Here is a 16475-nt window from a genome sequence, read left to right as displayed (position 1 = left end):
TGCCTTCACCAACTCGGCGAGGTCGTTGTAGGCATGCCCCTCCACCAAATCTTGCAACTGAGGGTGCATCTGCCTCAGTACGCGCTGCACCTTCTCGGCTTCGGAGACCTCTTCCCCGATGCGGTCGTAAAACGAAGCGATCGCATATATAAACTCTTTCAAATTTTCTTCCGGGTGCTGCGTGCGCTGTTCGAGCTCCGCCTTCAGGCGACGCTTCGCGTCAATCGACGAGAACTCGGAGCGGAAGGCGGCAGTGAATTGCTCCCACGAGTCGAAACCGCGCACGAACCGCCACCACAACTTCGCGCCAACCTCGAGGGCGGCCGGTACCACGTGTGTCAGTCGCTTATCGGCGGCGACCTCCGTCACGAGGCAGAAGTTTTCCAAACGTTCAAGAAACTCCTCCGGCGACTGCAAGTCTCTAGCACCGGAGTAGCGGGGGAGGTGCGCAGCGGCGAGCCGAGGCGCAGAGTCGTCGGTGGCCCGAGGGACCGCGCCAGTGTTAGCGATCCCAGTCCATGCTCCCACGTGCGGAGCCGTGGGCAGCGGCGTCGCCATCACTCGATCGCGCACGACCGCCGCGATTCGTTCGCGCTCCATGGCAGAGCCGTCGGTGCCCAGCAACAGCTCAACGAGACCTTGGAGCCTAGGCATGTCGTCCGCTGCTGTTGTCGGGCCTGAAGCCATCCCGGACGAGCCCCCACTTGTCACGCGCTAACCCTGAATCGCACCCCACACACCGCTACGTCTTGCCACTCTCCCCAACCAGCCCGAACTCCCCCTTCCCCGCCCACACAACCCCCACCACTCCAGTCCCTATCATGATAATGACGCCGTCACGTAATGCCCTCTCTCGGCCAAGTCCCGATGATGATGACGCCGTCACGTAACGCCCTCTCTCGGCCACCCTCACAGCGCATAGCATATCCCCTGTCTTTTTTTATTATCTGCGTACCACAGAAATGTTCACGAAGGATGCGAGTGTAGAGACATCGCAGTGGATAAGCACACAGTGTGCGAAGGTCATGAAACTGCCCGTACCTACTGACAATCGCTTCCGGCAAATATAAAACTTTAAGGCCCAATCACATGCACGCAACTTTTGAGTGACGACAACAGGATTTCCTGTTGCCATGGCAGTCGCGAAGAGCCATTAGTTGTTATTGTGTCATCAAAAAAAATATAGCTTGTCACCCAGAAAAGATTGTGACTATTTCCATAACATGATAGCACGCCCGATTCTTGCTTTAGTTGCGACTTGCTCTTCGTGCTTGTTATCTACGCGTACTTTGTAACTTCTCATGTGGACAGCGAGGCGGCGGTCGTATTATGTCGTTAATCTTGTTATCGGCGGTTTGTTTTGTTGTTTCGGTGATAGCTTTTTGCAATGTTGGTTACTTGCTAATATTTCAACAGCGGCGGCGCGGTCATCGTGCGAGGTTGCCGCAAAGATGGCAAAGTGCATCATAGTGCACGCTTCTGGGCGCCCCTCAGCAGATGCCACTATTGCGTTTAAGGGATTGCGAGAAAAGATAGCTGCGAAACGCCTTCATGGCATGTGCGGGTGGGGCGGGAACACTTTGCAGAAGATAGCGCCATTAACTACCGAAAATGAGTGAAGTGTAACAAAGAAGCTGTTTCTAAACAGTATACACGTATGTCAATTGCGAAAGGGTAAACGACCTAACTTTTTTTTTGCATCACCACATTTATTGCTCATCCCGAAAAAGTTTTAATAAATTTGCTCTGCATAATAAACGCGCCCTCAACATTTCTCCGATTTCTCGAGAAAAAAAGTGCGTTCAGTACGGGAGTAAATACAGTATGCATCCAATGCGGTCTACCAATTCAGATAGGATCGAAGGTTCAGATCGCACCAACAAAAATATTTCTCGTCAATGTATGTCCTAATTGTCACACTACATTTAAAGGCAACAATGATGTCTTCTACACTTTTCTTTACCTAATTGTCTACTGGATTCCTTTGTTTTATGTAACAGAAAATGAGCCTATAAAAAAGTGCCCTTCTATCATGTGCTCAAAGGGTGACATGTTGTGGAGAGTACTTAGTACTCTCTACAACGTGTCACCCTTAGAGCTAAGTACTTAAGGGTACTTAGCTCAGGAGAATTATGACACAGTTTTAGCATGTGCGGGTTCCCATAATAGAGCTGTTCACAGTCTGGTGGCTGTGAGCCAAGTAGCACCTTCCGTGTGGCACATAACATCTTCCATGTGAAAACAAGTATCCATTGGCAACTGTGGTATGCATAAAATTCCGAAATTCAATAGTACAGGGAAGTGAATTTTCTATCTTACCAATATGTTACAACGAGGTTTAGCTATACTACTGTTCATAACTTTTCTTTGTTTTTTGTTTTTCTGTAGGTGCCTATACATCATGGTGCCAACATTTGCTGAAAAACAAATGTGGGTGTCTGTCCTAGAGATGTGTGCTGGACACAATGTTGACCCTTCGGTAAGTTCGAGCGAATAAGCTACTTTCTGTAAAAGCATCAGGAAAATATAGCCGTAGTGACACTGTAGAAATACATTGCTATACTTCATTATGCTGATGAGCACATAGTTGCATCTAAGATTCCTAGCCACTGCACGCTGTATCGTAACCTGGATACAACTTGACAGTACTAGTGCAGTGTAGATTTAGCTGTGTTCTGTAGTGCTTCAGACAGATGAAATCATGTGGAGCCACTCCTGGCAGTGGTGTGAACTGTCTCTACTGGAAAGCATGGCACTGTTACAGTGTTGTCTTCTTTTTGTCACATTCCAGAAATGCGATGTTGGCGACACAGTCCTCAGGCTCGCAGGTCAGCACGTACTAGATGTGAACTGCGTCCACGAACTGTCCTATGAGGTGAGCAGATGAAAAACAGGACACACATTTGCTGCCACAGGCAATTTTTTGTTGATTTTTTTTTTCACTTGCCCATATTTTGAATGCTGGCCTCGGCACTCTTTCATGTTGAACCACTGAAATTAAGAAATCTTGACATTAGAGCATTGTACAGAGCGTACCGTATTTACTCGCGTAATCAACCCACTTTTTTTTTTTTTTTTCAGAAAAGTTCACGCCAATTTGGGGTGAGGGTTCATTACTCGGGGAATAAAAAGTCATGGGAGTTACAACAGTGAAAATTTCGCGTGACTGCTTTGCTTGTTTGGGCCCGTGACACGTGCGACAAATCTTTTTTGTAGCCTGAAGCTCTTTTTGTTTGCTCTCGTAACGAAAGCGCACAGATCAACGCCGAAGTGTCGTCCAGCCGCTCGTTTCAAATGCTCGAACGCTTGCTGTTTGTAACCAGCCGTGTAGCTAGCATACCGGCCCAATGCGCCCTGCGCAGCAGGTGTCCCAACTAAGTTCACAACGGCAAACCCGACAACAAAACAGTGTCAGTTTTGCCGCAAGAGCGAAGCAATGTATACGTTAGCAACAAGTTAGAATGTAACGCTGAGAACGGCTAGAAGATCGAAACGTGCAGCACGCTGTTCACACACACGACACACGAAACACACACACGACGAGAGCGAACTAACGTTTACCGCTCGACACGTAGTGCGCTGTTTAAACAATAACGACGCACTAAGCGTAATCACAGGTATAGGTATGAGTGCGAAATAACAAGTAACAAGGGCCCTAGTTGTTACTTCGCTGTGTTTGAAAAGCGCACTTTTTTCGCAAACGGCGCCTGTCTAGCGAACGGAGGGATCTTTGTGCGCCCGGTAACTAAACGCAATCGTTCCAGTCTAAGTGAAAGGCCCACGATTTTCCCCACCGAAAGATAAGCATGCGCGCACAAGCATCTATAGCCCACCCCTACCCCCCTTCATTCGCAGGACAAAGTACGCGTGGGGGATAAGCGCGCGTCGGCGCATCGTGACTGAGCTGGGCACCATGCGAGGTCGGCTTTTTTTTCTTGAGTTTTCATATATACAGTTATACCTGCTTATAAAGAACCTCCCTATAACGAATTCCTCAATATAACGAAGTCTTTCTCACCGCCGTCGCTCCATCGGAGCACATGTATTTGCGACCTCTATGTAACAAAGTAACTGCGGGAGACAACCTTGATATTGTAACAAACAAATACAGCGCCGGAAGCTACAACAACTATTTGTTTATGGCAAACTTGTGCCCGTCAACTAAATATACAAAGGTTGTCCTGAGCTTGCTAGTGAAAACCTTGTCAACTTCTTCTTTTTGCGTCTCGCCGCGTGCCGCTCCTTTGAAAAACTGCCAGCCTTCTTTTTCCAGCGCGTGGTGTGGTGACACGTGCAGCCAGCGTTGCATGGCGTGTTTAGCTTGGCGTGTTTGGCTTGTCAGTTGTTATGGCAGAATTCATAAGAGCAGAAAGTGGCGCAAGGCTTCGGTAGGTGCCTAACAACATGTGGCATCAGTCCCCTCCCGAAACGCATCGTCCCGATGCATACGCTGAGGCCGAACAGTTTTGTAAAGGAGTATTTATCTGATGCTTGAGCACATTTATTAGTTGTCTCGTTCAGTGCCTTTCGTTGTACGGTTTCATTCGTACTACATGTACGATTTCTGGGCGATTCCTGCGTTGGGTTGAGCACACTTGCCCATCAGGAATTATTTCGTAGTTTAGCGTGCCTAACGGGCAAAGTACTTTGTAAGGGCCGAAATAGTGTCGCATCAGTTTTTCAGATAGGCCATGTGCGCCTACAGGTGTCCACACCCACACTTTGTCTCTGTGGTTGTACGTCACTCAGCTTCAGATTATAGCGACTTGCGTCGGAGCCTTGTTGCAAAATTATACGATGTCTTGCCAATTGCCGTGCCTCTTCTGCCCTTTCTATGTAGTCACTGATGTGCGGGTCACTCTCATTCAAATCGTTGACAGGTAACATCACGTCTAAGATCGTTGTGACCGTCCGACCATAAACAAGTTGAAATGGTGTGAAGTGTGTCGTTTCTTGTACAGCGGTATTGTACACAAATGTAGCATAAGGCAAAATAGTGTCCCATGTCTGGTGCTCAACGTCCACATACATCGAGATCATGTCGGCGAGAGTTCTGTTGAGTCTTTCGGTTAATCCGTTTGTTTGTGAATGGTATGCTGTAGTCCTTCTATGGTCGGTGTGGGTGAGTTTCATAACAGACTGCGTCAAACGGGCAGTAAATGCTGTTCCTTTGTCTGTAATGACAACCTGCGGTGCGCCATGTCGTAGTACAATCTGAGTGACGATAAACTGGGCTACTTCATTCGCCGTTCCTTTTGCGAGAGGTGATGTCTTAGCATATCGAGTCATGTAGTCTGTTGCTACAACAATCCAGTGCTTTCTTGATGAAGAGAGAGGAAATGGACCAAGCAAATCCATTCGCACTTGGTGAAATGGCACTTTTGGTGGCTCTATTGGTCGCAACAGACCCGCTGGTTTCGATGGTGGTATTTTGCATTTATGGCAATCCCGGCATGACTTAACATAATGGTGCACCGAATCCCTTAATTTCGGCCAATAATACTTCTGGCGAATTCTAGCCGAAGTGCAACTACTGCCCATATGGCCAGCCGATGGGTCGTCATGACACGCTTCTAAGATTTCTGCTCGCAGTGATGATGGTGCATGAAGCAGAAACGTCTCACCACTGTTTCGGAAGTTGCACTTGTATAGGACGTCGTTCCGGAGGACATAGGATGTCAATCCACGGACGAAAACTCGTGGTACCTTAATTTAGTGACTCTCCAAGTATTGGATAAGCGGGCATAGTTCCAGGTTCATTCACTGAAGACAAGCTATCTCCGACACATTCAGAACTCCTAGTAATGGGATGTCTTGTTCTTGGTCAGATGATGGAGACTCAACAGGTGCGCGAGACAGGCAATCCGCATTATTGTGCTTGAGACCGGACTTGTAGACCACAGTGATGTCATGCTCCTGCAGACGTAGGCTCCATCTAGCAAGTCTTCCTGAAGGGTCCTTGATATTTGCCAGCCAACACAATGAATGATGATTACTGATTGCTCGAAACGGTCTCCCGTAGAGGTATGGGCGAAACTTGCTGATGGCCCATATAACTGCGAGACACTCTTTCTCTGTCGCTGAGTAATTGAACTCAGCATTCGATAGAGTGCGGCTCGCGTAAGCAATGACCTTTTCTTCTACATTCTGCCACTGAACGAGGATGGCACCGAGACCAACATTACTCGCGTCGGTATGTATGGCTGTATCGGCTTCTTCATCAAAATGGGCAAGTATTGGAGGAGACTGCAAACGGCGTCGCAACTTTGAGAAAGCTGCTTCTTGTTCTTCCCGCCAAGAGAATGGTACACTTTCTTTCGTTAGCCGTGTCAAAGGCTCGGCGACCTTAGCAAAGTTTTCAAAAGCGTCTGTAGTAGGCACATAGTCCCAGGAATCGTCTGACGGCCTTTTTTGTCTTGCGGTTTTGGAAAATTTTCTACTGCTGCAATCTTTTCCGGGTCCGGGCGGACGCCTTCCGCACTAACTATGTGCCCGAGGAACTGAAGCTGACAAAATCCAAAGTGACACTTTTCCGATTTGATGGTCAATGCTGCCACGCGAATGGCATTCAGTACCGTTCTCAATCGGTGGATGTGCTGCTGGAAGGTAGAAGAAAAAACCACTACATCATTGAGGTAGACGAGACACGATTGCCATTTGAATCTGGAGAGCACAGTGTCCATCATCCTCTGGAAGGTAGCGGGAGCAGAGCACAAACCGAAAGGGAGCACTCTGAACTCGTATAGTCCGTCTGGGGTCACAAACGCCGTCTTCTCGCGATCTCGTTCGTCCACCTCGATCTGCCAATATACACTTTTCAAGTCCAATGATGAAAAGAAGTGAGCATTGTGTAACTTATCCAAGGCATCATCGATCTGCGGAAGTGGGTAAACATCACGCTTTGTAACTTGGTTCAGCTTTCTGTAGTCAACGCAAAATCGCAGAGTGTTGTCCTTCTTTTTGACTAGCACTACCGGTGATGCCCACGGACTATTGGATAGCTGGATTACGTCATCGTTGAGCATTTCCTGCACTTGGTTCTTAATGGCTTCCCTTCCTTTTGGCGCTACTTGGTATGGGCGCTGATGCACAGGTCTCGCGTGTTTTTCGACCACGATGCGGTGCTTTGCGACGGGAGTACGTCCGACTTTCGACGATGTGGAGAAGCACTCGGCGAACTCTTTGATGAGGTCAGCAATCTGTTATTTATGAGATTACGAGAGCTCTCTGTCAATGTGTACTGATTGAAGTATGCTATCTACTGTCTCTGAAGCTTTATCAAGAGTGCAAACATCTGAGACTTGCACGTACTCATGCAGCGATGCTACGGATGTTCCCTTCGCGACATGCTGCAGCTCATTTCCAAAGTTAGTTAATAGGACATACGCACAGCCATCACGAAGGCTCACCAGGCCTCCTGCCTTGCATAGTCCTTTTTCTAGTAGCAGTCCTATGTTTCCGTCCGCTAATCCATCACAGTCATGGAGAACTTCACTCCTCACAAGAACGGTCACACTGGAACGTGGCGGCACGATTACATCTTCGTCCACAATGCGGAGAAGTAGAACGATTGGTTTCTCCGCATGATGGAGGGCGACGGCATTCTCAGTAGAAAACGAAACCTGGGACTCTTGAAAGTCGATGACTGCATTGTTTGTTTGCAAGAAGTCCATGCCTATAATCAGTTCACGGGAGCATTCAGGAAGCACAATAAAGCTGCCGACATACACAAATCCTCTTATTTCTATCCTTGCGGTGCATAACCCCTCGGGACTAACTAAGTGCCTTCCAGTGGTACGTATGTGAGGTCCGGTCCATTCAGTCATCACTTTCTTCAGCTTCTTTGCGAGAGCATTACTGACAACGGAATAGTCTGCACCGGTGTCTATTAGCGCGATGGCGTCGACGTCGTCGGTCGTGACTAATATCTCGGAGGTAATGTCGCTACTACTGTGCTTGTCCGTCGTTACGTAACTGCCGCTGTCCTGTCGGGCTAACAATGGAGGGTCTTCAGTTGTCAGTATATCAGCGGCCTCACCTCCAGAGGTCGCTGGCTCTAGTTTTCCCGCCGCGGGCTAGGTGAACGTGGTCTTCGGAGATTTGATGACGGACGAGGACTCGGCGACCAAATGCGCATCGGTGCTGTCGAACGTGGCTCCCGTTGTTGCGTGTCTTGAGGTGAATAACGTGAAGACAAGTACTCTTCGATTTCGTAGGGCTGTTCACCGTTCCGTGGGCGGGGTGCATTGACTGGAAAACCACGCAGTCCTGCTCGACGATACTGGCACGCCCATGTAAAGGTGACCTGCTTCTCCGCAGTGGTAGCCGAGGGGCTGCCGGTCTACAGTGGGCCATACATCGCTCTTATGTGGTCTTGCTTCTAGCATTGGTAGCGGCGTACTCGGAGAAAACGTTGGAGGCATCACAGCAGTCCTAGCCGTCCGATTCATGCGTCCGAGGTCCTGTCGTACAACTTGCGTGTACGACAACTGAGGCAGAGGCTCCGGTTGTGCACGCTGTAGTACCTGAGGTTGCGGTTGAAGAACCGCTTGCTGCACTTTTTCACGCACGTCGGCAAATGAGGACATCCCTGGATGACCTTGAGTCATTTGTAAGTTCTTCCCTTACGACAGCCCTCACCATTTCACGCAAGAGGTCAATGTTACTTGTGAGGGTTGTCGACGCCGCGCTAACAGAAGAGACGCTTACATCCCTGTTGCATTGGCGCGCGCACTGCTGCAGGGTCTTTTCTATCATTGTCGCCTCTGATCTGAACTCAGCTAGAGAGCGGGGTGGATTACGCACCAGGCCTGCAAAAAGCTTCTCCTTCACTGCACGCATCAGGTGCCGCAACTTCTTTTCCTCAGCCATGTTCGGGTCGGCCCAGCGGAACATTCGGGACATGTCTTCAATGTGCATGGCGACGCTCTCGTTGTTCCATTGGTTTTGCGTCTGAAGAGTGGCCTCTGCTTTTTCTTTGCGGTCTGTGTTTGGGTATGTAGCAAAAAACTCTCTTCGAAAGTCATCCCACGACAATAAGGACGCTTCGTGGTTTTCAAACCACGTACGCGCAGAATCTTGCAGTGCAACGTAGACGTAGCGAAGTTTTCTGTCTTTGTTCCAACCATTCAGTCTGGCGACGCATTCTAAACTGTCGAGCCAGTCCTCGGAATCCTCAAAAATATCACCGTGGAAGACCTCTGGTATGCGGAGCAGGTCCATGACAATATGAGATGGAAAGGAAGGTGCTTGGGTGGCCATTGCAGGGGCTCCGGAACTTACGTCCTCCACTGGTCTCGAAGAATCGAAGAGGGCACCAAACTCGGGCTGCTCATCTCGTAGGTGGGGACTCGTGCGTTGTACGGGAGTCAACTGCGCTGGCTCCAACCTTCAAGGTTCTGGGCTATGTTCCCTATTCTGAGATGGGCTTGGAATCATACCCAGCGCCTCCACCACTTTGTAACGAACAAATACAGCGCCAGAAGCTAAAACAACTATTTATTTATGGCAAACTTGTGCCCGTCATCTAAATACATAAAGGTTGTCCTAAGCTTGCTAGTGAAAACCTCGTCAACTTCTTCTTTTTGCGTCTCGTCGCGTGCCGCTCCTTCGAAAAACCGCCAGCCTTCTTTTTCCAGCGCTTGGTGTGGGGACACATGCAGCCAGCGTTGCATGGCGCATTTGGCTTGTCAGTTGGTACGGCAGTATTCATAAGAGCAGAAAGCGACGCAAGACTTCGGTAGGTGCCTAACAACATGCGGCAATATAACAAATTTTCTCCACGGGCAATCTAGGAATTTTGCTCCGCATTTTGGCATTTTGCTACGAGCATGCATCTTCCGCGGCTGCCCCGTTGCCGCTGTTTTGCGCTTCGGCGGCAGCGGGCACGCGGCCTGCATCCACGTGAGGCTGGCAGGCAGGCCTGCCCCCCACGAACAGGCGTTGCCCCCCGTTCTCGCCGCCGCGGTCGCATGCGCAAGTGTGACCCCCCCCCCCCCCCCCCCCCAAAATAAAGAACTACTTTTGCGCATTGGCAGTGCCATGCTTTAAGTTAGCATCACATATGTGGGGCTGAGCTGCATATGGAGGGGGCTTCAGGCTTCATGTAATAGTTTTCCGCGATATCTGTGTCTGTCTCTGTTTCATTCGCATTTCTTTTTCAATGCCGTGCGTGCGTGCACAGTTTCACTGCGCGCGCATGGTGTGTGTGTCCCCCCCCCCCGACGACGTTCAGCTTTGCTTTTTTTTATTGCGATAGCAATTATGTATATAGACAGTCTTGGCTGTTCTTTTTTTGCCGCCGCCTTCATTCACCCTATATGTATGTGAACCTATATGTATGAAAACTCAAGAAAGAAAAAAAAGGCCGCCCGCGCTCTGCGCCAAGCTCGTCACGATGCGCCGACGCGCGCTTATCTCCTACGGCGTACTTTGCCCCATCAATGCGAGGGGGTGAGGGGGGGGTTAGATGCTTGTGCGCGCGCGCTTATCCTGCGGTGGGGAGAATAGCGTGCCTTCGACTTTGACTGCAGCGATTGCGTTTGCCAGGCGTCGCTTTCTTCACTCAGTCCCTTCGCGTTGAAACCGCACTGATACTCGCCGATATAGCAAGTGCGCCAGCGATCGCGACCGTCCTTAAAATCCAATCTCGTTATTGCTACTCAAGCGTTTTCCTCCCCCTCCCCCCCCCCGCATTGTAAATTAGGCGGTTTCCTTTCTGTTTGAGCATTCGACGGCAGTTCTAACACGCGGGAGATGTTATGCACTTTCCAGTCGATAGGGATGGCCTGACTCATTTGATCTCTACTTCAGCAGCGCTCACGTGCTTTTATCCACTCGTGAAAGTTACAATGCGCGGGGACGTGTTCTCAACTTGGACTTGTTATGGAGCATGGCGGCAACAGCAAAAACCCGCCAAGAGTGTCCATATAATTGCTATCGCAATAATAACGAAACTTTTTACTGTAAAATAAGTGTTTTAGGTTAGCTCTGCCTTCAGTCCCCCCTTTGCTTAATTTGAGCGTTTATTTTTTGAATTTTCGTACCAAACATGCATATAACAAAATCCTCTTTATAACAAATTTTTCCGGGAATTTATCAATTTCGTTATATCCAGGTTTAACTGTATATAGATACATATACGGTGAGTGATGCCGACGTAGGCGGTGAAACCCAGCCGAGAGTATCATATAATTGCTATCGCAATAAAACGCAGCGTCAGATGGCGGCGCACAAACGTTGCGGGTGCATAACGCGCCGTCAGTGTGATGGGGCAGTTGCGCTTTGCATGGCCTTCGAGATAGCGAGCGCACGGCGTGTGTCTACGCCGCGCGCGCGCCACTTTAAAGGCCATGCATTTTGTTTTAGTGCCACTGTGCTTGCGTGGCGCTATCAGCATAAAGTTTTCTCCTGCATTGAACAGATGGCGCTTTGCCGTAAAAGGCACGACTTTTAAATTTTGATTGACGTCGTCTGCTCTCGCACTGCTCACAAATGTTTAGCGTGGTTGTAAAACTATGTTTTGACTTTTATTGCATTGTTATTTTGTGATATAATTGCTTGATTTAACGCTGTTTCAATCGTCAATGGCACTGGCTGTCATACCGATATAAAATTTGTTCTAAATAAATAAAATAAAGAAGAAATAAAATGAATTTTGTTCTCTTTTTTCGAAGCGAAGGTGGGGGGTGTGTTCATTATGCGAGTGCGTTCATTACGCGAGTAAATACGGTATATTTCCCGAGGAGATGAAAAATCCTCTAATGCAGAGTGTTGCTGGAGCCAGTGTTCCGTCAAGCAGTCTTGGTTTCTAGTTTGCAGCCTTGAATGACAAGACTGCTTGTCATGACATTGAGGCCTTGAAGACAAGACTGCTTGTCAGAACAGCCCTGAAAAATACTAGATTGCTTGTCATAACATTGCAGCCTTGTAGAATAAAAGACTGCTCTATGTAACATTTAAGTCTTGAAGAAAACGAGACCACTTGTCATAACATTGCAGCCTCAAAGAAGGAACAACTGCTTGTCACAACATTGCAGCCTTGAAGAAGATAAGACTGCTTGTCGACACAGTGGCTCTAGCAACACCCCGTGTTCAGAAATTTTTCATCTCTTCAAGCTTCTATCTTCCCCTGAACTTCTGCCTTATTTGCATTTCTTGAGTGTTTTATTTATTTTATTTGAAATGCTGGATCCAGAGAGTGCAAATGCAACAGGAGCAAAATAGGCGGTGTGTTGTCATTTGTGCTGCCCCTTTCACTCCTTCCTGTGTTCAACTGTTCCAACCTGAATGTTTGCTTATGAACGTTCGTAAACTCCCTCAGTTTCCTATTTTGGAAGCTTTATTTTTTGCCGTCTTTTCTTTTTTTTTTTTACATTTTATGCATGCGCCATTTGCTTTATCAGTAGACTGCTTGCAAGCTGCGTTGCACAAAATGTGGAGTACTTCAGCATGCATTGTCGTACTTGCAGTATCTTCTTCTGGGTTCGATGGAAGGCCTTTATGTTGTTGACCTGGTAGCGAGAACCGTGCGGCGCCAAGTTGCGGAGGTTCCTGCTGTCTTTCAAATTGCCGTGTGCACGCAACTGGGCGTGGTCCTTGCAATTTGTGGTAAGCAAACTTTGATAACTTCAGTGGCCAGCCGCAAGTTATCTTTTTGCCTTAGCCAAGTACGGTGTGAGCAATTAGTGCACTATATTGCAGGATAAACCTTTGCAGAGCTGTGTAACTGGTAAAAATATTTCTTACTAAGCGACTTTTCACGTCAGGTTTTTCTGCAAAACTTGATGCACAAAATGAACATGATTTTTTTGGTTATGAAGGAAATAAAAGTGACACAAATTAGAGCAAGCCATCTCTTGGTGTGTCTGATGTTCTTATCCAACAGAGTAATAAAATGAGCAGCAGGTTAGAAAAAAAGACATTCATTCTCGGTACATGTCATCTGACAGTGGTGCCATTATTGCTGAAGTTGCCTTTTCCTTGAACAACGAGCTGTCAGCTTCGAAGTCTGAACATGTTTATCTGCTCTGTAAGGCTCCGCCGTGGCTCCATTGGTGGTGGTATGGTCTCGCACAAGTGGCCATCTCAAAGTGGTCATGCAGAAATGTTAAAGGGAGTAGTGAGCAGTGGATGAAATAAACAAAGACTTGGAGGCAAAGGCCATACTGAAGCCAAAATGAGACATATGGTAGATAGCAGAAACCCGCAAGGGTGGCAGTCAGGTTAGTAGAGCGAGAGAAAGGAACGGCGGATTTAAATAAAAATATATTGCCATGTTGTACGACCCTAGTAACCTGCTCTCGATAGTGTTAATGCATACATATAATGAGACTAATGAGCCTTGTGTGCTTAGGCGTGCACCTGGAGAAAGGGGAAGAGTCATCCAAGAAGCTGTGGCACATCTGTCCCATACATACCTTGACTTAGTAGGGTGAGGGGGCACTGCGATGACCCCCTCCCCCCGAATGGGACGGGCTACCCTGTGCGCACCTATGCTTGCGTGTAATGTATATCACATAAGACTGAAAATTCAGTCAGGTAAACACAACACTCTGCTTATTACCTGGGTTCTGCTGAGTAAAGCAGTCATCTGTAGGGGAGGCGTCATTGGTGGCGTTATTGGAAATTTTTTGGCAGCATTATTTGCCTTACTCAATGTTTATGTCATCGCCAAACGAACATTATCTTTTTGTGCCTACTGCTTTAGTCGTCTTGTAATCGACGTGTGGGCTATAACCGTGTGCAGGTCAGGAGCGCAGGTTGATGCTGACCGACTGGGCGGCGATGCAGCCTTGGGTTGAGTCCCTCGCAGGCAGGGACGTTGCGGCAGATCCACCGGATTGGCGCCTGGTGGAGGAGACGGAGGAGTGCCACCTGTTTGCCACGTCGCAGGATTTCACCAGGCTGTGCATGGCAACGGGCCGAGCCATCTACGTGCACGTCTGGAATGCCTCGCGTGCTAACTACACCTGCCGAAAGGTGCAATTCAGAAGCACTCGCCTAAAGAAATCCTTTCATAAAATCGCATTAAAGGAGCCTCCAGCAATACCTTTTGAACATGGTCAGAAAACGCTGCTGATTGGTAGTAGAGGCTCCCAAGAACACGGGAGCCAAGTATTATAGGGCAGCACGTGGCCTCTAATTCACAATGAATTCTTGAAATCGGCTAAAGATTGCTTTCTAATTTCGACAAGTGGCAGGAGAAGCTTAAAAATCACTCATCACAGCAATTGTATCAGCCATTGGCTAATTTGAACAACGCGCTCTGTTGTGACAGGGCCCACTTCGGGAAGCCATGACTTGTCCACGCCTGTGCACACAATTGCACTGAAAAAATCGCGTATTTTTAGAATGAACAAGAAAAAAGGGCTCAAGGTCACGAGGCGTGCGTGACGTGTTTTTTTTCCCTGTGCCATCCCTCCCTGCTTAAATTCAAGCACCTTCGTCAGGGCGAGAGAAAAGAGAATGTGATAGCAGCATGCGACGAATCTTTGCAAGTCCGCTTGTACTGAACAGATTCTAAATGTGGTTGTGTGGGTGAATTCGTGAGGCAATAAGCTCTTTTAGTGAATCCATTTCATAAAAAAGTGTTGCAGGGCCCCTTTAACGGCTCGGATACAGTTCATAGTACAAGTTACTTTAGCTTGTGAAAGTAGCAAATGTTTATAGACAGGAATTCATAGACAATAATTTGGGGGATAGGGCTCCAATCAGCAGAAACACAACCACCCAAAGTGTTCGTATGCGTCCTTACAGTTCATCATGAACTGTAAACAAAGTTGAATGCCCAACTGGCAAACTGGTCATTATGCTAAGTGGTTGTTGTGTCTGTACTTATGTGTTGTAGGTGGCAAAAACCAGTGAGCCTTGCAGCTGCATATTATTCACACCCCACACCATCCTGATTGGCTGCGACATTTTCTACCAGATTGATGCCAAAGACTTTTCAGTCGAGGGTGAGTACTCATAGAGCTTCAAGATCTTGCGTTGTTGCTTGTTGCGTTTACTTTGGGCTTGCTGCACCCTTTCGCCGAGCAGCTGTGAATAGGTGACCGGTAAAATGGGCAATCGCAGGGAACTGTGAAATATGGCGGCTTCTGGTTCGACGCACCACATGGGTCAACAACGCCATGCACGCATTTTTGTACTGCTCCATTGAAAAAAGCACCTCGCCGTGCAATGTCAGTGCTTTATTTATTTTTTTTGCCAACCGTGGCTGTGATGATGACAAGCTACGAAAGCCATGAACGGTGCGGAAGCTTTTTTGTTGCACTAAAATGATCTGAAACGCTTTTATGCTGCTCGGGGGTGCTGTCAGTTTGGCTAGCAGATCAGTCGATACGCAAAACAGTTTTCCTTGTGTGATACGGTACTGCAGATAAAAAGTCACCATATTAAAGATCTTAGGGGATGGCGATGACTGCAGCAGTGTGGTAAGAGTTCATTTCAGGATCGCTGCTTCGGCCGACATCGTCAGTCGATTGGCATGAACCGCAACACTTATTGAGCATGTTGAGGTAATTTTTTTTTCTAGCCTTTAGTGCGCTATAAAAAGCATTTCTTAGTCGAAGTCAGATGCTTATTTGAATGCTGATCTTGGTCAAGCCGCACGGCACTGTGACACATAAACAATACAGTCATAGACGGGGCCTAAAAATCGAAACCCTGCGCTTGTTTAACGCACTTCTTCCTTTGGGTGCAGTCCTGGCGCACAGTTTGACCAAGACAAACGCAAATGAACTAGTCCAGTGCTTCATATAAACTTACTCTTGAGTGAAGCTTCCGCGTTCCCTGCCATGGTGGTCTAGTGGCTAAGGTACTCGACTGCTGGCCTGCAGGTCGCGGGATTGAATCCCGGCTGCGGCGGCTGCATTTCCGATGGAGGCGGAAATGCTGTAGGCCCGTGTGCTCAGATTTGGGGGCATGCTAAAGAACCCCAGGTAGTCGAAATTTCCTGAGCCCTCCACTACGGTGTCTCTCAGAATCATATGGTGGTTTTGTCACGTTTAACCAATGTGCGGTTTGATGATAACCACTGTGCGGTTTGATGAAAGCTTGATGATATCAATCATCAAGCTTTCGCGTTTTTTTTTTTTTGGTCATATATATAGGTGCAATGGCCGGCACTAATCTCGTATGGCAGGTAGATTTCGCCCACTCGTTCTCATAATGTCATTGCTAGGCGCGGCTGCGCGACAATTTATTTTCAATATAATATTCGCAGCAAATTCATGCATAAGGTTTTTTTAGTGTGGAATACACACGTACCAGTGATAAAATGGTTTTCGCACACTCTGGCTTCAAAGTTGCGTACTCGAAGGCTACCTGTCGCTGTAGCTCTCTTCACTGTCACGGCTCACCTAGTTTTTGTCTTCAGTTCATGGCAATTGATACCTGCGTTTGATTTACATGCTCGAGTTGGAGCAGCCAACGGCTGAACAGCCGACCATGGTTTATCAAGACAAAGATAAACG

General features: G+C 47.9%; 1 protein-coding gene across 7 annotated transcripts in view; it reads left to right on the top strand.

Moving 5' to 3' along the window:
• The window catches only part of sti (citron rho-interacting kinase sticky), a 135938-nt gene that overhangs the window by 99833 nt on the left and 19630 nt on the right, over nucleotides 1–16475 (top strand). For all 7 annotated transcript variants that reach the window (XM_075889996.1, XM_075890000.1, XM_075890001.1 and 4 more), the window contains 5 exons: nucleotides 2389–2479; nucleotides 2792–2875; nucleotides 12471–12609; nucleotides 13748–13980; nucleotides 14849–14957. In XM_075889996.1, coding sequence (XP_075746111.1) covers nucleotides 2389–2479; nucleotides 2792–2875; nucleotides 12471–12609; nucleotides 13748–13980; nucleotides 14849–14957 — 656 coding nt within the window. The remainder of the gene's footprint in view (nucleotides 1–2388; nucleotides 2480–2791; nucleotides 2876–12470; nucleotides 12610–13747; nucleotides 13981–14848; nucleotides 14958–16475) is intronic.

Source organism: Rhipicephalus microplus, chromosome 3, assembly GCF_043290135.1.
Source record: "Rhipicephalus microplus isolate Deutch F79 chromosome 3, USDA_Rmic, whole genome shotgun sequence".
NCBI lineage: Eukaryota > Metazoa > Arthropoda > Arachnida > Ixodida > Ixodidae > Rhipicephalus > Rhipicephalus microplus.
This window is presented reverse-complemented; position numbering and strand designations above follow the sequence as displayed.